The sequence below is a fragment of the Schistocerca serialis genome, chromosome 1 (genome assembly GCF_023864345.2).
Source record: "Schistocerca serialis cubense isolate TAMUIC-IGC-003099 chromosome 1, iqSchSeri2.2, whole genome shotgun sequence".
In the NCBI taxonomy this organism is placed as follows: Eukaryota; Metazoa; Arthropoda; class Insecta; order Orthoptera; family Acrididae; genus Schistocerca; species Schistocerca serialis.
In genome coordinates this window covers 553,549,793-553,574,697 of record NC_064638.1, presented here as the reverse complement: position 1 = coordinate 553,574,697, position 24,905 = coordinate 553,549,793, and the positions used below count along the sequence as shown (strand labels likewise).

Here is a 24,905-nt window from a genome sequence, read left to right as displayed (position 1 = left end):
AGCTGTGTCTGCTTGGGCCGAGTTTGACAGACTACTGTCTCGGCGGTACTACACATTCTATAGCATTACACTCTGAACAAACCATAAAAAATGTATTTCAGAACAATTATGTTCCCACCAACTTTGTACCCGCGCTAGACTAGAGTTTCACAGAGGACTTTGAGCAGCATTCGCCGATTATGTGTATCCGGTAGGGCTCCAGTAAAAGACATTAACACGTTGTCGCCCTTCACTTATCTTCAACTCCCTGTGCTACAGTATGCAAGTTGTGGTGAGAAACTTTTACAAGACTTCTGTATTACCAGATGACAAACAGTACTGAAACTTAGTGATTAACACAATTCACTATCATTCGACGTAAATGTAGAAACATGTATTATGAAAGCAGGCATCATGGATTAGACCTAATGTTGACTAACACAAAATGAGTCTAAATGTTCTTTTTAATTTGTATCATTTGCATTTAGTTTTAGAATTTTTAAAGCATTATTTAGTGGACAAAGTCCGAACGGCTAAAACTACGAACTCTTCCCACTTGCAGGTTGCCGAGCGAATGAGTTCAGGGGCACAAAGAATTTGATTTTTCAGTATTTTATATAATTATTGACCCAATTCCAAAAAAATTAAAATTTTCTCAAAATTACTCATTAGTTAGGCATAATATTATGTTAAAGGTTTAACATTATGTCAAATGTTAAAGTTACGAACTGTACTTGTCTTCAAGCTGCGTAACGCGCGGCGGGCAAATTATCCAGACTGTGTATTTATGCATTATTTGAGAACGATAACACTTAGCGACTATCACCAAACCTTAAAAATAATTTCCAAATTTTTATCAACTTTTTTTCTCTGTTACTGTGTTACAAAACGACGAAAAGAAGACCGTTCATCGTTTAAATGTTCATTTCAAGTTGTTTTATACGTGGGTTAGTCGTTTCTACTAACTACTTCCTGACTTTATTTTATCCAGTTACTATTCAAAGTGATTATAGCTACTGCGTTGAAAAAAAGGTTAGTCATTTTAGACAGACAAGCGCATTTTTGACTTTAAATGCCTATGGCAACCAGCAAAGATGCCACAGTAACCGGTATAAAACTGAATGATGTATGTTTTATCAGTAACTAAATTTAACTAATGACGAATGTAGATATTCTCCGAAAGTATATGCAGTATTATTTCTAACAGGCGTATGAATTCTACGCACTGAAATTGCCGTCAGTGCTGATTACGTTACACAACGGTAAGGGTTTTTTTCCCCCAAGATAGTTTCCAGTCAGCTCACCGAATTTGGTTGTGAGTGTCTTTACTGCCCTATAACAAGATTGGTTTACAGTTATGCGTAACACACCACTTACAAAGGATGTTAAAATTAAACGAAAATGTCCTCCTCTCGACGTCATTTCTGGAGTTTATAAAAGTTTTTTCGCGTTCGGTCCCATGTTTAGAACAGTGTGAGAGGGCAACTGTTTTGAAACCCTTTAGGCATAGTTTTCCGTCACCAAGGTCGGTGTGTGAGCAGATATATTCACCAGATGCAAGAGCGCGTTTTCCTTCGGTAATCCTGTATTTTAGCTTTTATTTTCTCACTTCCTCCACAATGACACGAGAATGTCGGATGTTTAAATTTTTCCGAAAGCGATATCTAAATGTCCTTCCTCAAGTGTTTCTTGTTTGAAGTCAAGGTACGTCACACCAACGATGCACTCAAATTCTTCATCTAACGATTTCCATTTGTATCTCACTAACTCCGTTACACAAAACGCTAAATAGCTCCAAAATGTCACGAATCTCAGTGCGATGGTCGCCTATCAATAGATCTTGAATCGCATCTATAACATGTTCAGGAAAACGTCTGTGTCTAGTCTTCTCGAACGACAACGCTCAGATTCATTTATCCAGCAATAAACGACCTATGGATCTCGTGCTGTTCCCCAAGAACTTCCATCAACTCAGTCCTTATATAGGCTGCAGTTTATTTTTTAAAAAATAATATTTCACATAAAAATCGCGTCAGGATTGTATTCGTTTTCCATTTGTATTAAGTAACTGACACTTTTCACTTAAAGCAACTACCAAATATTTGTGCGTTGTATGTATTTGAGAATTTAAATTAGAGGCTAAGACTAATGATGCGTAGCACTATTTTGTAGACATTTAGCAGACTAATAATCCACCGTCATAAAATTGCACGTGGTATAATTTTAGAAGTGAAAAACACACACACACACACACACACACACACACACACACACACACACACACACACACACACAGAGAGAGAGAGAGAGAGAGAGAGAGAGAGAGAGAGAGAGAGAGAGAGAGAGAGAGAGGTAGGTTACAGTCTAAGTAAGAATGATCTGCAACAACAGTAGCCCTTAGAAGTGTAGTGCAACGAGTACGCTCGAATTCAGCCGAATCAGAGGTTAAGTTGTAATTTCTTTGCAACCTTCACATGTACTTTCACGTGTACTGGGTGTATTTTGTTAGACCACTGCAGTGCAGTACACTACACAATGTTATACTACACTACAGTACACCTGAATTAAATTTCTAATGCTGTTATCTTATTGTGTAACGCTTCCAGTAATTTGTCGCCAAATATAAAACCGTTGTGACGCCAAAGAGACAGCTTTCCACTGTCTGTGCTTTCGGATAATCTCATTGTAATTACAATCTATTAATAAAAACGTTTACCAGATGTGAATATACTTAACTACTGCTATTCGCTGAAATTCTGGCGATCCGATGGCAAGTATGAATGAGGACGTTATTTGTCCTCTGTACAACTTCAGGCGAAAATCGGATTTATTTCTACATCACAGTCGATACGTGCCTCTTGTTCTCTCCTCTTCTCTAAAGATCTGTTACCGAAGACTTTTGGTGACTGAATATAATACCACAAAAAATCACTATTGGCGAATTGTTGGACATTTAATTGGTTGAGGATGCTATACAATCATATTTGGGACGTTTCAAAATCCATGTTTAGTTTATTTCTCAGTTCGTCACTGTACGTTTTAACTTTGCTTTGACCATGTAATACCCTTAGCGTGAAGTTATTTATGAAATCCGAATGTCCAACAGGGAACAGAATTTTCCACACACGCAAGCTTCCAGAATACGGGGAAAATATTACGGAGTATAGCCAAATGTTTATGAATAACACAACCAATTGAGATTATCGTAATATTTACCTCTGCCACAAACGCTTTTTCTGCGCTTCTATTGCAAAAGAGTCCTCGAAACGTAAATAAGGACAACGCATCCATTAGGTTCAGGGAATTATCGATCGGTATTAATACCGATACGGGGGAGCGCACACGAGGCAAAATCCGCTTTGCGAAATACATCAAAGCCACGGCAACTAATACGGGGCGGCCCTCCCCAATTTACAGCCGATTAATTCTGTCGCGCATTAATGAGCAATGCGGCTGGTTGCGCCGTTGTTTGGAATGGCTGTAGCGCGTTCACACGGCCGCGCGGTTATTCGTTGGGCGGGAACAGCAATTACACTGCCGTCATCCGGGCTCTTGTAGTAATGCATGTTGTCTGCGGTCTCCACTATTAAGTCCGTGATTTGTGTCCCACTCTGTGAAGAGAGAGCACATGCCTGTCTCGCTATTTGCCGTGGCTGTTAGGAGCTGTATCTGACAAAGGACTTGCTTCTGCCCTCACGTCAATGATGTCTGTACTTCGCATCTTGTGTTTGCTGCGTCTTCACTCCACGCGTGGATCCAGCTTACGATTCTGGGACGAGGCAGCGGTTTGTTATTGTCTCTTCCCTCCAGGTAATCCTGTTATTACTGAAATAACCGGGTTTCGGTTATACTTTTTTTCCCACAGCAGTACAATCTGACTACCAAAACCGCTCAACATAATCGGTTTCCTAAGTAACCAATTTTCGGTTTTTATCCCTGTTTTTTCTGTAATAAACGTAGAAATTTAACAAAGGTTAAACACTTTAAATGCTAACATTTTTGGTTAGGCTAAGGGTGCGATTTGTGCTTTTACCATTGGGAGGGGGGGGGGGGGATGTCTTAGGGGGTTAGTAGCACACTGGTTAGGCTCTACCTTGACTGTTATTGACATTAAATGAAACAACAAGTTTACTGTTGCCAGTCACTATTTTCTTTTTCTTTTTTATCTCCACGACACGTTTCAAAGATTTAAACCTCAATCATCAAGTGGATTTATATTTGTTAGTATGACATGTGTGTGTTGTATTACGATTTTTTTAAGGACGTTATGGCACTTCCTAGTTGGAGAAACAAAACACTGAACAGTGCCACAAGTTACTCCAAAAAATCGTAATACAACACACAGACACATGTCATACTAAAAAAATGTAAATACACCTGATGGAGATTTAAACCTTTGAAACGCGTCGTGGAGATAAATAAACAGAGACTGGTAACGGTAAACGTGTTGTTTCATTTAAAGATTAAAAAATTTTGACCCAGTTTCAAGATACATTGAATCAAAATATTAAATAAGTAAATAAAACATGACCGTTCGCTGTTTTTCTCGAAAAGTTGTAAGTAGTTGAATACTACAAAAAAGTCATCAGTATTCTCCTATTCACTATAATTTTTTTGAAACACTGCTTAAAAATCATGATTTTATCGACTATGATACCACTATTTGGGCATTACGAATAGTCTGCGCTAAAGGTTGAAACGAGAGTTTTTCGTGTTAATTTGCCCGTTTTCGAGGACTACAAGCAGGTGAAGGCATACTATGCAGACACAGGCAACAGATCAGTTTCTCTCTGTTTTTACATGAATTAAGTTTTTAATTTCTTACTGCTGCAATACTTTCCTTCCTCTTTTATTATTTCATATAAATGGCAGACAAATCAATCTTTTAAAGCAAATGAAGCATTGTACTTCATTTACACATCACTTCGTAAAAGTATTTTCAGACTAGGGTTGGTGCCATTCTACGATATAACATGAGACATTTTAATATCGGTATGCCACTGCGAGAGGAATAGTGAGGGAGACGAAGGACACGCTACCACGACACCTTTCAAACCCGGAACTATATCAGTTGCTTAAAAACTGAGTGAATACATGACCTCAAAATGTTTTCTGTAATTAATATGCCCTAAATGTTAGTTTTTTCTTACGATTAGTAGCAGTTCTTGTTCTTCCATCATGGAATAAACCTTATGATCCATGAAGACTTCAGTTCTGCATACGGCGTTCTGAAATGTCACCTCTTCCTCCACCTCCCTTAGGCCAGTCTTGCAAATGAACTTTCTCTGAACTTCCTTCGTATGTTTCCTCCATTACATACGTAATCTTCTAAACTCAAAATGTTAGGCTGTTGCTGTGTGTCCACATTTATCGTTCACTCTGTATTTGGGAAATCTTGCGTGATTTTTTTTTTAAAATATAATTTATGCAGTTATATTGTGTGTCTTCCGTGTCTTCTTTTATCCATTTCTCATTGTCTTATAGAGAGGTCGTTAATTTTTTTCATTAGTATATGTTTTCTAATTCTTCTGTCGGGTGTCCTCTTGTGGGTTCATTATTCTTTTTGGCATAGAGGCGTTTAGAGATTATATGTTTGAACAAATAAAAGTACTTCGTATGGTTCTTGTTATATAACTGCGTCTTGATTAGATACGATCTGTATTAATGCGGTTGGACATTAAAATTTTCCATTTAGTCTTTCATTCTCTATTAGCACTGCCAGCACACAAAAATAAACTTGTGATAATCTACATTTTTCCGCACCCAGATACTTGCTTTCACTGTCAACCATATCTCATCTTTTTCTACGCTTGCTTCTAAATGTTTGTTCTTGTTGTGCAGTACATTACTCTTTGGTTGCAATTCTATGACTATTTTTCTTTGTTATGAACGTTAAAGGTTCGTTGCTAAAAATTATTGAAAATAAGCTGCCTCAGTGAGGTTTGTAAGGTCGGGAATTTCGTTTGTATTTTATTAGGAGGAGATGTCGTGGCTGTTGAGCACCTTAATCTAGAACTATAAATTTGTTTCAACAGTGAGTGCTTGAGAAAGGGCGCTGAGGTGAACATGTTGAAAGACGAAAATGATTTCTGGAATGAGTGTGTCACCCTACAGCAAAGCTTGCGCTTTTGTGGAGTTTGGTGACAAACGGAAACCATATGCTAGTCCGGCTCTTTAGACTGGAGACATTCATTTGGCTTTGATGGACGTACAATGTTAATCAGTTTCTAATAAACTTCATGAAAAGGTACAATCCGCAGCCTAATGAAAGCTTCATTCCCGTTATAATCCAGAGGCTTATGCTAACCAAATTATGAACGACATACTTCATTTCTAGTAAGCTACGCAAGAGAAATTCTGTAGAGTTTGGAAACCAGAAGAAAGACTGGAGGGATCGAAGCTGTGAAGGTGGGCAGCGAGTCGCATCAGGGTAGCTCAGTTGGCAAGACTATTGCCGCCAAAGGCGCCAAGTTCTAGCCCGGCACACAGTTTATAATCTTTCAGGAATTTTGAAAATTGTTTACGTGTAATCAAGCAATAGCAAGCGCAAAAGCAGAATCAGTGGTCCCATATTATCTGCAGAGAACACTGGAGCTTACGAGCACATATTTTAATGCAAACAAATTTATCGTTCTTCGGTTGTTCCTCTTCTTTACTGAATGATTTCACCAAGGGCACCATTCGGCAGGTATAAATGATCCACTGAAATTTTACAAGAGGTAAGGTTTCGTTTCACTGCTTCCCTATAAGAAACAGCCTGTGAAATAAGGACTAACAGTGCAGCAGCCTACGGACAAAATACATGTTGAAGCGGAAGCTGCTACCAAACCACGAAATTCGGGGTAAAAAAATGTTTCGATGGTAATCCGGAAATGTAAATAGGAAACCGGTTATTTCCACATTATGCTGTAAATCAGTTTCAAGTCGAATGTCTTTGAGACTGTAACTATCACTAGTGACGGATAAAGCTCTTACTTTGAGAGGAGGCCTTGGGCCGGAGTGTGAGGGCCTGGAAAAGTTGGCAGCTGCTAACGTTCAGCAGAACGTAATGTCAACAGCTACTCTGCGCAGCTGTCATAACATGAAACGTAATGTCTGTAACACTTACCGGTGTCGAAAACTCGCTCTGGCCCCATTGATGTATGGCTCGCGGGTGCTGAAACAGAAGGAGAATTCGAATCAGTCAGTCGCAGCCCACTCAGCTAGACAGCAAACAACAAAAGGTGCGGAGTCATTAGTGCTACGTCTTACATGCGCTTACGCTGCTGCTTTATTAGATACGTGTCACGGGGCTCAGAGCCAGCGAGGCAGTTTGTATTAAGGTTCAGGCAGAAGTGTCACGCTTGAAAGCGGTGTGACGGAATGTAATAAATAGTAACTTCTTGTTGACAGTACTGAACATTCACTCCAGAAATAATTACTATAGTAATTACGGACTTTCTGATTGGTATATCGTGGATTAAGGCGTCTTGGTTAAAGAAGCATGAAATTAACAAAGTACCCAGCGTTGCACGGACATGTACATATTTATTCCAATCTTATATTAGCCGCTTACTTCTCTCTCTCTCTCTCTCTCTCTCTCTCTCTCTCTCTCTCTCTCTCCTTCCCTCCCTCCCCCCCACCGTGTCCATCTCTATCTCCCCCGCCCCCACTGTCCATCTCCTTCTTCCCCCACATTCTGTCCATTTCCTCTTCTCCTCTACCTTTGTCCAGCTCCACCTTCTCCCCCTGTCAATCTATTTTCCCTTCTCACCTCATGTTATCACTCCTACCGTAATAGGCAGTTGCTTGTTCTTACCTCGAAAGTATTTCTTTCCAGGTAGTAAGTAGTATGTGTACGAAGCTTCGTTGAAATAGATCCAAGGATTTAGGAGGAGCTTTTTACCCGTGTCTTTGCCCGCGAACGCACATGTACATACGTTTCACATACATTGATGAGACAAAATATAATGACCACCTGCTTAATGACTTGTTTGTGAGTCTGTGGAACGAAATATATCACTGATTCTGCGTATCAGGGATCCGACAGTTTGTTGGTAAGTTTGTGGAAGTATGCGACATTAGATGTCTACGCACAGGTCATGTAATTCGTACAAATAACGGGCCGTTGATTTGCGTCCGCGGTGATTACGCCCGATAGCGACCCAGATGGGTCTCATAGGATTTGCATTAGGCGAATTTGTTCGCCGAGACATCCACGTGAGTTCACTATAATGCTCCTCAAACCACTGTATCAGGGATCCGGCTCCGACACACGAACAGTTATACTGCTGAACGATGACATCGCCATGGCGGAAGATGTCAAGGATGAAGGGATGCAGGTGGTTCGCAGCTGTCTGCGTGTCTTCGATTACTGCCCACTGCAATCTAAATTGACGATGTCGTTGGGTCAACACGCGAACAAGTAGGGGTGGTCTGCTGCGGAGATCCATGTTCAACATTGTACAAAGAACGGTGCGCTCCGAAACACTTGTGCGTGCACCAGCATTGTGCTCTTTCGGCAGAGATGCCACAGATCGCCACCTATTCTACTTCACAAAGCAGACGAGCCTTCGAGCTCCACGTTCTGTGAATAGTAGTGGACGTCCAACTATTTAGCGCCTAGTGGTAGCTTCACTGTCCTATCTCTTTAGGTAGATGCTCAAGACAGTAGCACGTGAACATTCGAACAGCTTCGCCATTTTCGAGATAGTCATGTGTAATAATAATCTGCCATTTTTATCTCAATTGATTTCTCATTTGCAGTCCATATCTTCGCTATGGTGATCCCCCTATCCAACCTTGCTCTGAGTTGTCATTCCACCTCATAATAATTCTACATCTCCCGTAGTTCCAGAAGTGCGTATACGCATTACAAAGTACACTCAACGAACCCCACCTGCTGCACACCGCAGCTAATCACTACTGACTGTCAAAGATTCTACGACTCCAGAGTGCTGCCATCGCAATCACAGATACTATTGCCTAACAACTGTTTCTTTGACCAGTTTTTCAAACGTATCATTTTCCTTTACAAATATTAACATATCCAATAATATCATCAAAAAATATCCATCTTACATCTCAACAGCCGTATTTCTATCCTCTTGAGAGCTAGTCGCATAGGGCTGTTGAGATCCTGTGTGGCGTAGAGCATGACCCTCCTGAACCCACCGATTATATATTCGCCTGACAGTTGCGCGAGGTGCCCCCCGAAACGAGAAGCAATATCGCTGAGCGGCAGTACCGCAGTCTCTCTAACCCTCGAAAGCGCCAATCGAATTCCTACATGTGCTCGTAGACGGTTCTCCCCTTTGCACAAAGCATAACACGGTCTTGTGAAAGACAGTCAGCTTTCAAACGCGGTTTCTGAATGAGAAATCCGCTGTGCAACTTTTCTTGTATACAGATTGTCGATGGCGTTACGCCTGTCTGCATTGTGCGTTTGCGCTGAAATGCAGCTTATTTGCACATTGGCGGATGTAGTGCACCTCATAGTGTTTCAATTTTTACTGCCGAAAGTATGCTATCATAGATCTAAGCACAGTTGGAGATTAACAATCTACACTCGCCACCACTTCTCGTATTGGAGGCAAGCGGGAGGCGCGCTGCCAGCCCCCCTCCCCTTTTTTTTGCGGGGCTGCCCGCATTGCCACCCGCCCAGCCCCCGCCAGCCAGCCCGCACGCTATTCGTTAGTTTCCACAGTCTAACTGTGTTCGTTTCTTTCGTCGGTCGACTCAACTGAATGGAGTTAGCAAGTAGTCGTACTTTTCTATGTAGCATGCGCGTCCGCGTCACCGTATTTTGTACCTCTCTGTCTGGAACACACTGTTTACACTGAGTGACATTATGAGTATAACATATCCAGTCAGCAAAATCTTGCAAGACCCTAGCTTGGACGTCGCGATGGAGAAAGCAAAATTAGATTCGACGCTCAAGATGTACGATAGCATGAGAGCTAATGCTGATAGCCACTTTGCTCTTATTGTAGAAGAGGCGAAGGCAGTTATGGAAGAGTTAGATGAGTGTTCCTCGTCTTACAGGCATACGAAGCCACAGGGAAAACTACGATCATAATGATGGTGCTATGACATATTGGAAAATAACTGTTTTTAATCCAACGCTGGACCATGTTATGACCGACATGAGAGAACGTTTCCTGAAGACAATATTTATCATTTGCCCTCACAACTACTGAAACATGACAGTAATGATCTGGCAAATACATTGAATTAGTGCTTAATCGAACTACCGTTCTTTGAAGAAGAATCACTCTTTGTGATTAGATGCGAGAGATTCCATACAAGCAAACGAGCATGAACGCCCTTAATGGTCGTGATTCTGTTACGCAAGCGTTGTCTATTTGTCCTAGATTTGACTATCCTACTTTTAAAACGCTTGAAACGTCCCCTTAGAAAAATTATACGACTGTGCTTAAATTGACACAATATTTCTTTTAGCGCAACGCAATCTGACTTTCAATATTCCCTACAAAATAATGGCTTTGACTAACATTAACCTATACCTTTCACAAATCACTTACCTCACAAAAATCTTCGTTACTCGAACTACTGCAATACAGCGAGCGCCACTACTGCCAGCTAAATAAAAGATTCAAACTACGGAAGGCAGTAACTACTGATAGGCATAGTTAGCAAATGAAAGATTTTAATAGAGAGCAAACAATGTATTTACCTTAATAGTCATAAATATATATAGCAGTTCATGACATCCATTCTTACAAATGTACTGTTTCTGATGCTCTCAAAAATCCGCCATCTCACTTCCCCACATCCACCACTGCTGGCGGCTCACCTCCAACTGCGCAGCGCTACGCGCTGTTAACAGCCAACTGCCCAACACTACAATGGCGAGTATTACAACAATGCCAACCAGCCACAGACTGCGCACAGCACAGCCAGTGATTTTCATACAGAGCGCTACGTGGCGGCGGCGTTACTAATATAAGAACCTAAACAGCCTACTTCCACGCTGTACAAAATATTTGCTTGTCTACTTGCATCTGTTGCTACAATAGAAAGAAGATTTTCGACACTGCGGTGTACAAAGACATGGCTGAGGTCGACAAAGGATCGACTTAGTGGCTTAGCTCTGTTGAACACTCAACCTGGCATTTATTGTCCTATTGGCGATGTAATTAACCAATTTGCCAGGAATAATAGGTGCATAGAATTCATCATTTAAGGAAGAGAACCACAACTGTAACTTTTTTATAACATAAGATGGCATTGTCTTGTATACGTGAATAATCAATTTAAATAAAACTTTCTTAAACTTTGCATGTGACTATTTTTTTATTACGGTAAAGGTATGTATGTATGTATGTATGTACTGAATTGGGGACCTAGAAACGATGGAGAGGCTTCGTCCCCGCCGTAGCCCTCAGTGGTACGAAACCCCGCAACAGGCTACAGCAGTCCACTCACCCCACCGCCGCCTCGCACCGAACCCAGGGTTCTCGTGCGGTTCGATCCCTAGAGTACCCCACTGGGAACGTCTCACACCAGACGAGTGTAACCCCAAATGTTTGCGTGATAGATTAATTATGGTGTACGGGTACGTGGAGACATTGCGCAGCAGTTACCGACATACTGTATGTAACTGAGGCGGAATAACCAGCCCGCATTTACCGAGCCAGATGGAAAACCACCTTGAAAACTATCCACAGGCTGGCCGGCACACCGCACGTCGACACTAAGCCGCCGGGTGGATTCGTGCCGGGCCCTGGCACTTTTTTCCGCTCGGGAAGCAGTGCGTTAGGCCGCACGGCTTGCCGGGCGAGCAAAGTAAAGGTAGTCAAGATATCATTAGCGCCACCTCCTTGAGGCTTTTCTTTATCTAACACTGCAAGAAGGCCAGAGGTCGCAGGACAGTGCAAAAGCAGCCGACTTGCAGGCGACCGTCACTGACTCCGCGTGTCACTTCACTCATCTTCATAACACCCAATTACAAGAGTTTCTTGCAGTTTATACAGGGTGAAAAATATTTAAACCGACAGACTCTGGGAGGTTGTAGGGGACATCAAAACAAATATTTTCCTCTAATGTCATTTTGTCCTACGAGGAGTATTTAAACCAGTGGAGGCCGTATTACGATCTTCAGTTGTAGGCAACTTTTGTCCACCAGTGTAGTAGTGCATTGTTTCTGTTTACTAACGGCGCGATACACTTGGAGTGAGTACACTGATATGGTTGGTGCGTACTATGTAGCGCACCACAACGAACGAGCTGCACAGTGGGTTCATCAACAACAATATCCTAATCGCCGTATGCCGCATCATACGACCTTTGCTGCTGTGTACCAATGCCTGCGTGAGACCGGGTCATTTAGCAGATTACCATGGACAGGGACGCCGTCGCACGGTAAGAACGTTACAATTTGAGGATGCCGTCTTGCAGCATGTGGAGCAGGATCCTTCAATCAGCACTCGTGCAATTGCACGTAACGTGGGGACGAATCAGACGAACGTAAGAACAGTCCTTCGAGAGCAATTGTTACGTCCATTTCACTTACAGCGCGTCCAAAACCTGGAACCAGTTGATTATCCACCCAGAGCACAGTTTTCGCAGTGGTACCTGGGACACTGTGAAATGCATCCTACATTTCCATCCTGTGTGTTGTTTACCGATGAAGCAACGTTCGGGCGTGATGGAGTCTTCAACATCCACAATTCGCTTCTTTGGAGTGAGGATAACCCACGTGCCACAGTTACTAGCGCTCATCAAGTGCGGTTCTTCGTTAATGTGTGGGTCGGTGTTGTTGGGGACTGTTTAATTGGGCCGTATCTGCTACCTAGGCCATTAAATGGCAGGCACTATTACAATTTTCTCGCCAGAGCATTGCCAGAATTGCTGGAAAACGTCCAGCTCCTCACAAGACAACGCACGTGGTTCCAACATGACGGGGCGCCGGCACATTTCAGTCGTCGTGTGCGTCGATTCCTGGACCGACGGTTCCCAGAAACGTGGATTGGCAGAGGTGGTCCTGTACCATGTCCCGCTCGATCCCCAGATATGTCACCTCTGGACTTTTTTGTTGGTTTAATTAATTTGTCGCCAGAGAAATCTTACTCTGCCGGTTTAAATACTCCTCATAGGAAAAAATGACATTAGGGAAAAATATTTGTTTTGATGTCCCCTACAACCTCCCAGAGATTGTCGGTTTAAATACTTTTCACCCTGTACAGTGTTGTATGGTAACCTTACAAGCTTTATGTACCCGTTACGCGTCAAGTAGTGCGAACGTGATGCAGAGGGCTGGTGTGGGAGGTACGGCTGGCTGGTGGGAAGACGCTGCCCGGCGGAGGAGGCGTCAGCCCTGGGCAGCGGCGCGACGTGAGCGCAGATAAGGCGTCGGCAGATAAGCAGGCCCGCCTCTCGGCAGGTGCCCGCCAGCCGCAGCCTTGACCCCGCCTCGCCGAGCAGCCGCAGCCCGCCCCCACACGCCGGACCACAGCCAGCTCCTCACCTCATCACTCGTCCTCTGTACTCGGGGCTCGCCTGGGGAAACGCTATGTCGATGGGAGGGTTTAGTTGCTCGCAGAGCGCATGTCCATATCCGTACTGATAATAAATTATAAAACCTCGCTAATTTCCAAAACTACCTACTAGGTAGATTGTTACTGGGGGGGGGGGGGGGGGGGGGGGGAGGGGGGGTTGGTTCATTGGTAACATCAGCGTAACTAGGGGCACGGTATAGGTTATATATCACAAACCAGATTAGAAAAAAAAAAGGTTGTTATTGTTGTTGTCTTCAATCCTGAGACTGGTTTGATGCAGCTCTCCATGCTACTCTATCCTGTGCAAGCTGCTTCATCTCACAGTACCTACTGCAACCTACATCCTTCTGAATCTGCTTTGTGTATTCATCTCTTGGTCTCCCTCTACGATTTTTACCCTCCACGCTGCCCTCCAATGCTAAATTTGTGATCCCTTGATGCCTCAGAACATGTCCTACCAACCGGTCCCTTCTTCTAGTCAAGTTGTGCCACATACTCCTCCCCAATCCTATTCAAGACCTCATTAGTTATGCGATCTACCCATCTAATCTTCAGTATTCTTCTGTACCACCACATTTCGAGAGCTTCTCTTCTTGTCTAAACTATTTATCGTTCATGGTTCACTTCCATACATGGCTACACTCCATACAAATACTTTCAGAAACGACTTCCTGACACTTAATACAGTTCAACTGCTCTTCCAAGTCCTTTGCTGTCTCTGACAATTACAATGTCATCGGCGAACCTGAGTTTTTATTTCTTCTCCATGGATTTTAATACCTACTCCGAACTTTTGTTTCCTTTACTGCTTGCTCAATATACACATTCAATAACTTCGGGGAGAGGCTACAACTCTGTCTCACTCCCTTCCCAACGGCTGCTTCCCTTTCATACCCCTCGACTCTTATAACTGCCATCTGGTTTCTGTGCAAATTGTAAATAGCCTTTCGCTCCCTGTATTTTACCCCTGCCACCTTCAGAATTTGAGAGAGAGTACTCCAGTCAACATTGTCAAAAGCTTTCTCTAAGTCTACAAATGCTAGACACGTAGGTTTGCCTTTCCTTAATCTTTATTCTAAGATAAGTCGTAGGGTCAGTATTGCCTCACGTGTTTCAACATTTCTGCGGAATCCAAACTGATCTTCCCCGAGGTCGGCTTCTACCAGTTTTTCAATTCGTCTGTAATGAATTCGCTTTAGTATTTTGCAGCTGTGACTTATTAAACTGATAGTTCAGTAATTTTCACATTCTTTTTGAAGTCTGAGGCTATTTCGCCTGTCTCATACATCTTGCTCACCGGATGGTAGAGTTTTGTCATGACTGGCTCTCCCAAGGCCGTCAATAGTTAGGTATTCATACATATTATAAAAATGTATGTATGTTTCACATCTTCCCCGAAACCCGAAACCACTAGATCGATTTCCATTGAACTTTATTAGTACACGTACCACTTACTGTCTGGAAAGAATCGCTGTGGATGTAAGAACCAACTACTTGCCAAAGGGATGGGGGCGGGGATGAAAAAGAAGTGTACCCAACGACGCGCGTATACCTAGACTTCATTCATCTAGTGTTTGAGGAGAGCACTTAGTGACTTGAAAAACACTTTAAACATTAATTCAAACCTTTATGAACTTTTTCTTGTTAACGACCTCCACAAAATGATGAAAGGAAAAAAGTTTATCGCTTACTACACTACAATCAGCTGAACAACTCATACATCCAAGTTGCCGACAAGAACAATATACAGAAGAACAGAAAAGAAAATTGAGGATCTGTTGGATTGACGATCAGTTTCGCTTTAGGAAAAGTAAGGCACCAGAGATGCAGTTCTAACGTTGCGGTTGATACCGGAACCAAGACTAACGAAAGATCGAGACACTTTCACACGATTTGTTTACCTGCAAAAAGCGTTCGACAATGTGAAATGGTAGATGATGGAAATTCTGAGGAAAATAAGGATAAGCTAATGGGAGAGACAGGTAATATGCAACATGTAGAAGAGCCAAGAGAGAATAATAAGAGCGGAAGAGCAACACTGGAGTGTTTGGATTAAGGGGGGTAGGACGTCAAACGGGTCGACTTGGAGCAGGAGAGGCACCACAGGACATTTTAATTTCCACTGTCTATACTTTTACAAGTAAATTCATAAAACTTTGTCAGCATGACCAGGAACGATTCAGGATTGACACCCGTAGTACCGGAAGTTCTAAAACATAACAAAATAATTATTTTTACATGTGAAACTTCATTTTTTTTCACTTACTATTGGTTGCATTTGTTGGTATAGGTATACTTTTCTTCATAAGTAAGAGAGACTATTCGATGAATTTTGCACAGCATACAAACCATACTGACAGGTGTCTGAAACTCTAGAATCTATTTAATTTATGAAAAAATGAGTGAGCTGTTACGTTTTAAACTTTATGTTTAGAAAAGAAATCAAATTTTTTAGTTAATTATCTCAATTTTTACCACAGTTTTTAATAGATTTGGAAAATTCTAGAGTTTCATACACCTGTAAGTATGGTTTGTATGCTGCGCGAAATTCGTCAAAAAATCTCTCTTACTTGTGAAGAAAAATGTACCTATAGCAAGAAATGCAGCCAACAGTAAGTGAAAAAATGATGAAGTTTCATATCTAAAACAAATTTAATTTTTTAAGTTTTTGCACTTCCACTGCTATGAGTGTGAATCCTGAATCCTTACTGGTCATGCTGACAAAGTTTTATGAATTTATTTGTAAAAGTATAGACAGTAGAAAATAAAATGTCCTGTGGTGCCTCTCCTGCTCCAAGTCGGCCCGTTTGACGTCCTACCCCCCTTAAAAACGATGTAAAACAGGATGCAATGTTTCGCCCCTACTGTTCAATCTGTACATCGAAGAAGCAATGATGGAAATAAAAGAAAGTTTCAAGAGTGGAATTAAAATTCAAGGTCAAAGGATATTGCCTTTAAGATTCGCTGATCACATTGTTATCCTCCGCGGAAGTAATGAATAATTACAGGATCTGTTGAATTGAATGAACAGTCTAACGTTTGTAGAATACGGATTGAGAGTAAATCGAAGAGAGACGAAAGTAATGAGAAGTTGCACAAATGAGAACAGCAAAAACTTAGTATCAGTATTGATGGTCAAGAAGTAGATTAAGATAAGGAGGTAAAATAGCCAGTGACGGGCAGATGACATGAAATGGCAGAAAGGGCACTCCTGGCCAAGAGAAGTTTACTAGTTTCAAATGTAGGCCTTAATTCGAGGAAGAAATTTATGAGATTGTACTGTTGGACCACAACATTGTGTGGTAGTGGCATATGGACTGTGCGAAAACTGGAAAAGAAGAGAATCGAAGCATCTGAGACGTGCTGTTACACACGAATGTTGAAAATTATGTAGGCTGATAAGACAAGGAAAGAAAACGTTGCGCTTAGAATCGAAAAGGAATATACGGAAAACACTGACAAGGTGATGGAGGATCAGGATAATGGGACATCTGTGAAGACATCACGGTATAACTTCCATGGTACTAGAGGGAAGTGTAGATGCAAAAACTGTAGAGGCCGACAGACTAGAATACATCCTCCAAATAATTGAGGACTTAAGTTGCAAGTGATACTCTGAGAAGAAGAGTTTGGCACAGGAGAGGAATTCGTGGCGGGCCGCATCAAACCAGTCAGAAGACTGATGACTAAAAATGTGGGTGAGGGGACAGCGAGAATAAGATTAATCACAGCGCACACAGAGGCGTTTAAACAATATTCCGCCTGCGCTGCATACACATCGCCATGCGCGTCTCTGTGATCATCGCAGTCCAGATGTTAAGTGTATACATGGAGGGGGCACGACGGATAATGCTGGTAACGTATGCGCCATCAAACGGACGACCGCGGTTCCCAGAGAACGACTGCGGACGCGCACAAAGGGGCAGTCATGCCGAGCGAGCCTGCTGGAACAGGGAGGGCTGCCGGTATCTGGATGCCAGAGCGCCTGCGCCTGTGCCCTCATCAGCGCGCTTCGGGCCCGGGGCGCTTCCCGCCCGAGGCGCCGTGAATGGGCGGCGGCGCGCAGCCCGCTGTCCCGGGCGCGCCTCGCCTTTCAGACGCGGCAGTCGATGGCCGCGCCGTAGCGCCTGAACAAACACTCAGCACTGCCACGTACGAGGGCCCTCTGCCCACGCCACGCCAGGCAGCTGCTGCTGCCGCCCTCCTGAATTGCTGCCTGTGTTTCCTACAGAAAGAGAGTCGCCAGTGGCAGAGTGCAACTGCTGTGGGACCAATGGAAAATAACAGATTTTTTCCTCAGCTTTGCTTCCCCTTCCTCCTCCCCCCCACCACCAACCATAAATTTTCTTTCTTCTTTTCTTTCTCTTTTGGCATCTGTTATGAAATCTGACAACGGCCAGGTGAGCGGTATGCTGATCACTAACCCTCCGTATCTGCATCTGGTGAAGCGAAAGATCAGATGATGACACGGCGGGCGGCCGGCGCCGCTGGAGCTTCAAGACCTTTTCGGACTGTGTTTGTTCCTTTCTCTTTACCCAAGAGTTTCGCGAGAACATCATCTGTAACAGTGTGCTTACCGGCATACAGTCGAGTTGTTGATTCCACGTTTTGCACGATACTCCGACGACCGACACAGGTGTGTTCCTCACGTGCTGCGAGCCATACTCGGTAGCTGGGGTCCAACCAGACACTGAAGTACTGTTGGTGACTCGTCGCTATTTACAGCCGAGTTCGGCTGCCGCCGATCTATACGTCCCTTGGTACGCATTCATATCTCCTGTGTTTTTCAGAGCCGGCACTTAATTAAGATGTCCCGGACACAACTACATCGAGAAAACACGAGACGTTACGTCATCTTTCTTCCATCGATTCCCACTTAAATTCTCCGAGCAGTTCTGTTACACTTTGATAAGGGCTATACCGACGCGTTACAACCCCAGAAGTGAGTGTCTGAATTTCTTTCGATGTCGAACATTCGTGTCTATTTTATGATTCAAAATACCGGTGCAATATTCTAGAACTCATCGTCCTAGCGTCTTGCATGCACTTTTTTTCAGCTGAGGGGTAACATCCTCACTTCAAGATAACAGTGATCCAGAGCTGGCAATATGCAAGAACAACAACCGCCTATTATCGCCACCTATTTGTTTCATTCAATTACCGGTTTCAATCATAATGATCATCTTCAAATTTATCTCAAAAGAATGTGCATATTTACGAAGGTCATCGCCTACTGCCGCCATAAGGAGATAGCAGTTTCAACTGTCGAAACTGGTAGTCAGTAATAACTAGTGTCATCTTGGCTATAAAAAGTTTTTTCATGTACTGAATATGACGCAGACACCAATTTGGGAGTTACAATTTATAATTTAAGTAACATTTTGTTGTGGATCCTTGATGAAGCTCCAGCTCTCTTTTAAGTATAATTAACTTACCCTATTTTCTTTCAGGCAGAATGTTAAATATCATATCCCCGGATGTTACGCGCCACACCTAGCGGCCAAGCTCCCTCAGCTTTTTGCACTGCAACTGTAAACACAGTCTTCTAATGACGGCCCTACATTACGGGCCATGGAGGTCACCATAACCGTACCGTGTTTTATACCAAATGACGATGTCATTCATAGGTATATAAATCATTTATCTTTTTTGTTACCTACGAGGACAAGCGCGTGCGCGTTTCTTCTCAAGATGTAAATCACGGTAGTAGACGATACCGTATCATAATGATACTATTCATAAACGTGCGCTTTATTCTTTACATCCTTCTGAAGATGGTCATTATGAATGAAACCTGTCACTGAATAAAACGAACACAGTATTTGCGGTCAAATATTGTTGCGGTTTTTACATATTTTCTGTAGACATGAATCACACTTTTCCGGAACACTTTCAGCAAATCTAAGCCCCTCCCCCTCCTTAATAATGACTTTAGGTGATCGCCCCACGTTCTCTCAATTCGTAGTAATAACCTTATTTTGCTTGCACAATGTGACGTGCTCAAAACGTTCGCCTCCAATCTGGTTTCAGATACTACGCTGAGTTGACAAAAGTCATGGGATACCTTTTAATATCATGTCGGACCTCCTTTCGCCCGACGTAGTGCAGCAGCTAGACCTGGCATGGACTCAACAAGTCGTTGGAAGTCCCCTGCAGAGATACTGAGCCGTGCTGCCTCTACAGCCGTCCGTAATTGCGAAAGTGCTGTCAGTGCAGTATCGTGTGCTCGAACTGACCCCTCTAGTACGGGCCGTAAAACTTCGATGGGATTCATGTCGGGCGATCTAGGTGGCCAGATCTCCGTTCGTTTTGTTCAGAATGTTCTTCAAACTAACCGCGAACAACTGCCGCCCGGTGATATGGCGCACTGTCAGCCGTAAAAATTCTATCGTTGTGGGAACAGGAGGCCCATGGATGGCTGCAAATGGTAACCCAGTAGCCGAAAATAACCGTTTCCAGTCAATGATCGGTTTAGTTGGATAAGAGGAGGCAGTCCATTCCATGTAAACACAACGCACATCATTATGAAGCAACCACCAGTTTCTGGGTCCGTGTCTTCGTCGGGTCTGTGCCACACTCAAACACTACCATCTCTTCTTACTAACTGAAATCGAGACTCATCTAACTAGGCCAATGTTTCCCAGTCGTCTGAGGTACAACGGATACGGTCGCGAGCCCAGAAGAGGTGCTACAGGCGATTTCGTAGTGTTAGTAAAGGTACTCGCGTCGGTCATCTGCTGCCATGCCTCATTAACGCTAAATTTCACCGCACTGTCCTAACGGGTACGTTCATAGTACATTGACTTCTGCGGTTATTTCATGCAGTGTTGTTTGTCTCTTAGCAGAGGCAACTCTACGCATGCGCCGCTTCTCTCGGTCGTTAAGTGAAGGCCGTCGGCAATTGTCTCTTCTGTGGTGAGAGAGAATGCCTGAAATTTGATATTCTTGGTACATATTTGACACTCTGGGTCTCGGAATATTGAAGTCCCTAGAGATACCCGAAATGGAATGTCCCATGCGTGTAGCTCAAACTACTATTCCGCGTTCAAGGTCTTTAACTTCCGTCGTTCCGCCATAACCATGTCGGTAACGTTTTCACACTATTCACATACGTACAAACGACAGCTCCGCCAGGGCATTGTCCTTTTTTACGTTTTGTACGCGATACTACCAACTGTATAACGCATATCTCTATCCCATAACCTTTGTCACCTCAGTAGACGCTGTTCTTACTCTTTGTTTTAGGTTATATCTTAAATTTATCTGCATTTAAAGAGAGCCACTATTCGTCACACCAAGTAGAAATTTTGTCCAGTCTTTGTGAATCTTATTAAGATCGTTTAAATCGACTCTACTTTCCAGTAGATAACGGCATAGTCAGTGAATAATCTTACAGTGTTGCTCACTCCATCTGATAAACGGTGTATGTGTATTGAGAAAATGAAACCCATCGATTCCTGGACGGGGAGATGCGCCGGCCCCGGATCGAATACGCTCGGCGGATTAACGACGTAAGCCGGTGTGCCGGCCAGTCAAATTGTGGTTTTTAGGCGGTTTCCCACATACCAACAGGTGAATACCGAGCTGCTGCCCAAGGCTCGCCACAATTACACGACCCGCAAAAATTTGGAAAATGTTCGCTCTCATTCTCATGAATAACACTACACGTAGGCGGTTGGGGTACACGAATTCTGTCCCCAGGTGGTAACGGGTTATGACAAGGTGGTTATCCTTCCACCCTTTAAATGAATCCTGCCAAGAGCGTTCCTAACTACGCCGAACTGCGCCGATGCGGAATTAGAGCACAAGAAGAAGATGGTATAACATTGTCAAATACTCCTCGTGTGAAGGTACTCCGTATGATTCTCCCTTGGTTAACAGTCGATGGTCTGGCACAATGTCGATATTGAACGCCTCGTGGAAATCTAAGACGACGAAATCTCTCCATGTTGAACATATGTCTCACAGGACTACACTAAGCGAAGAGTACATTAGAGTGCTGCCGGCCTCTGCCTGAAATATTCATCCGAGTCCAGTCACTACACTTTTCTAACGAAAAACGTGTGCTCGGTAGCAGACGGCCATAAATGCAGCAGGGTGACTGAAGAATCAGATATCTTCGCAACCATACAAGTCATATCTCAAACTCAATGAGGCACCAAGAGAGTAAGACAGATACCAACAGACTCTTCTTTCTCTCTGTATAGAGCGTATACATTGTTAGCTTTCCTTTAGGCCCATCATTCCACCCCCCCCCCCCACCCCCCCCCTCAGGGAAAGAGATACAACGGACACTTCCACGTAACGCAGGGTTGTAACTAAGATTTAATTAATGGTGGCGTAGAATCCCTATGGAGTGCACTCTTCTGAAAGTGTTGCCCACATAGGAAAGACTGTAGAGTGTGGAAGCGGTTGATTGGCTAGACGTACTCAATCTTGGCCCTAAAGCGAGCGCAGGTGGGTCAGTCGGAAAAACGCCATCTGTTGTAGCGAAGTCTGCAAGTTTGAGCCCCCGTACTACACAATCATTTTAACTCTCCAATGACTATGTCACCATTATCCTGACGTGTTACAAAGCGAGAGTGGGGCAAATTCTTGAGGTCCTCAGCGAACAAGTCCCCGTTATTTTGAAAACAGACGGCCACAGGCAGCGTTGTGACTTCAGCAGATGTGTTTCCGCTTTCTCTGTATGCGATATAAATCTTCGATTGGGTGCTTCTTGAAACACCAATCATTTCTGCTGCCTCGGTTACGGAAGTAACTACTATATGAGCACCAACAATTTGTCCATGTTTGAATTCTCTTGGCTCCAACATAGAGTACTCTCAGCTACATAGAACCACGATTGAAACATGCAACGTGTTCAGGCCGCTGCACAGGTGTCGTTCGTGGTCAAATACAACAGCGCAATCTGCAAGCTTGGCTGACATCTGGATTTACGAGGGGTGTTCAGTTCACTAAGTAACGCATCACATTTTTTGTCTCGGCTAATTTCGGTTGAAAGAATGCGGAATTTATTGTGAGACATTGTAGAATATTCCCGCTTCAGCCCCTATATTTTATGAAGTTGCGATACGTGGCGGTCCTATACGTAGCCTTCGAAATAGCATCCGTGATGGAGGTGCGTTCCAAGCAGGGAACTTCCAGTGAGTTCCTTTTAGCTGAAAACCAGAGCATTATAGGTATTCATAGGCATTTGAAAAATGTCAACGGAGACCTGGCAGTAAACAAAACCACGATGAGTCGTTGGGCGAGGCGTCTGTCATCATCGCAACAAGGTCGCGCAAACATGTCGGATGTCCCGCCTGCCCACCGGTCGCACACAGCTGTGACTCCTACAATGTTGGAACGTGCGGACACACTCATTCAGGTTGATCGACGGATCGCAAAAACATCTCGCTGCGCAACTGGGTGTCTGTGTTGGTAGTGCTGGCACACTCGTCCACCAGTTGGAATACTCAAAGGTTTGTGCCCGCTGGATTCCTCGCCAAGCAACAGAGGACTTCCATCTGCTTGGACTACTGAAAGATGCACTCTGCGGATAGCGTACGTCAATGATGGGGAGGTTTTTGATGCAACAAGGCGTTGAGTCCAACGTTGACCAGTAGAGCGGTGCCGCGTTGGCGTACAGGCCCTTAAAATTGCGTAAGGTCGTCACACTGAACGGAGATTATGTTGAAAAATAGGGTTTTGAAGCCAAAGGAAGTGGAAATAATACAGTATATTGGAATCCTGAAAACCAATGTGTTGCATTACTTACTGAACGCCCGTCGTACGTTCAAGCAAGAATTTCTAGTTGTGTTTCCATATTTTTGTCCAATCCCTGTAGTTTACGGCTTACGTAAAACGTCATTGTCACATTTACACGTTGGCTAGTTTTCTTAATAAAAAATATTGTTGTTGTGGTCTTCAGTCCAGAGACTGGTTTGATGCAGCTCTCCATGCTACTCTATCCTGTGCAAGCTGCCACATCTCCGAGTAACTACTACAACTTGCATCCTTCTTAATCTGCTTAGTGTATTCATCTCTTGGTCTCCCTCTACGATTTTTACCCTCCACGCTTCGCTCCATCACTATATTGTTGATTCCTTGATGCCGCAGAACGTGTTCTACTAACTGATCCCTTCTTATAGTCGAGTTGTGCCACAAATTCCTCTTCTCCCCGATTCTATCCAGTACCTCCTCATTAGTTACGTGATCTACCCATCCAATCTTCAGCAGTCTTCTGTAGCACCACATTTCAAAAGCTTCTATTCTCTTCTTGTCTAAACTATTTATCGTCCATGTTTCGCTTCCATCCATGGCTACACTCCATACAAATACTTTTAGAAAAGATTTCTTGACACTTCAATCTATACTCAATGTTAAATCTCTCTTCTTCAGAAACACTTTCCTTGCTATTGTCAGTCTACATTTTATATCCTCTCTACTTCGACCATCATCAGCTATTTTGCTCCCCAAATAGCAAAACTCCTTTACTACTTTAAGTGTCTCATTTCCTAATCTAATTCCCTCAGCATCACCCGACTTAATTCGACTACCTTCCATTATCCTCGTTTTGATTTTGTTGATGTTCATCTTATATCCTCCTTTCAAGACACTGTCCATACCGTTCAACTGCTCTTCCAAGTCCTTTGCTGTCTGTGCCAGAATTACAACGTCAACGGCAAACCTCAAAGTTTTTATTTCTTCTCCATGGATTTTAATTCTTACTCCAAATTTTTCTTTTGTTTCCTTTACTGATTGCTCAATACACAGATTGAATAACATTGGGGAGAGGCTGCAACCCTGTCTCACTCCCTTCCCAACCACAGCTTCCCTTCCATGCTCCTCGATTCTTATAATCGCTATCTGGTTCTTGCACAAATTGTAAATAGCCTTTCGCTCCCTGTATTTTACCCCTGCCACCTTTAGAATTTAAAAAATATTGGTAATCGGTGAAGACCGTTGGCATTCTAAGAACATGGCTGGCAGTCGAAGTACAAATATTCACTAAATTGAGATATGAGAACGTACTCTTGGAGGTTCTTATTCTTACACACACGCACGTGTACGTGTCCCATAGCGTGTCGAAGTCATCGGACCGAGGCGAGATGCGAACGCAGCGCTTGGCTGCTCCTTCTGTACTGTCTCGTCGTATTCCTGTAGTAGCACCGATTTTCGCACGACTGGCCGCTGCCTCGGTCCGCCTCCCGCGCCAGAGGCGGTCGCGATTTAATAAAGGAGCGGAGTCGGGTGGCAGATACAGGGAGGCGGTCGACGGCGCGCCGGAGCTCGTTTCACGGCACGCCGGTTTCCGCCCGTTAAAGGAGCCACCAGTCTCCAGCGACCGCCTCGCCAGTTCGCTTTAAGGACGTCGCGGTTGTAATCCTGCCGGCTGCGGAACAGCCGCCCCTGTATTTTCCGCTACGATGGGCGAAGGTGTCG

The 24,905-nt window shown here is 43.5% G+C and overlaps 1 protein-coding gene across 1 annotated transcript in view; it reads right to left on the bottom strand.

The window, feature by feature from the left end:
• Positions 1–24,905, bottom strand: part of LOC126475337 (uncharacterized) — an 802,694-nt gene that overhangs the window by 108,981 nt on the left and 668,808 nt on the right. The window contains exon 5 of the mRNA XM_050103141.1: positions 7,088–7,135. Within this exon, the coding sequence (XP_049959098.1) occupies positions 7,088–7,135 (48 nt within the window). The remainder of the gene's footprint in view (positions 1–7,087; positions 7,136–24,905) is intronic.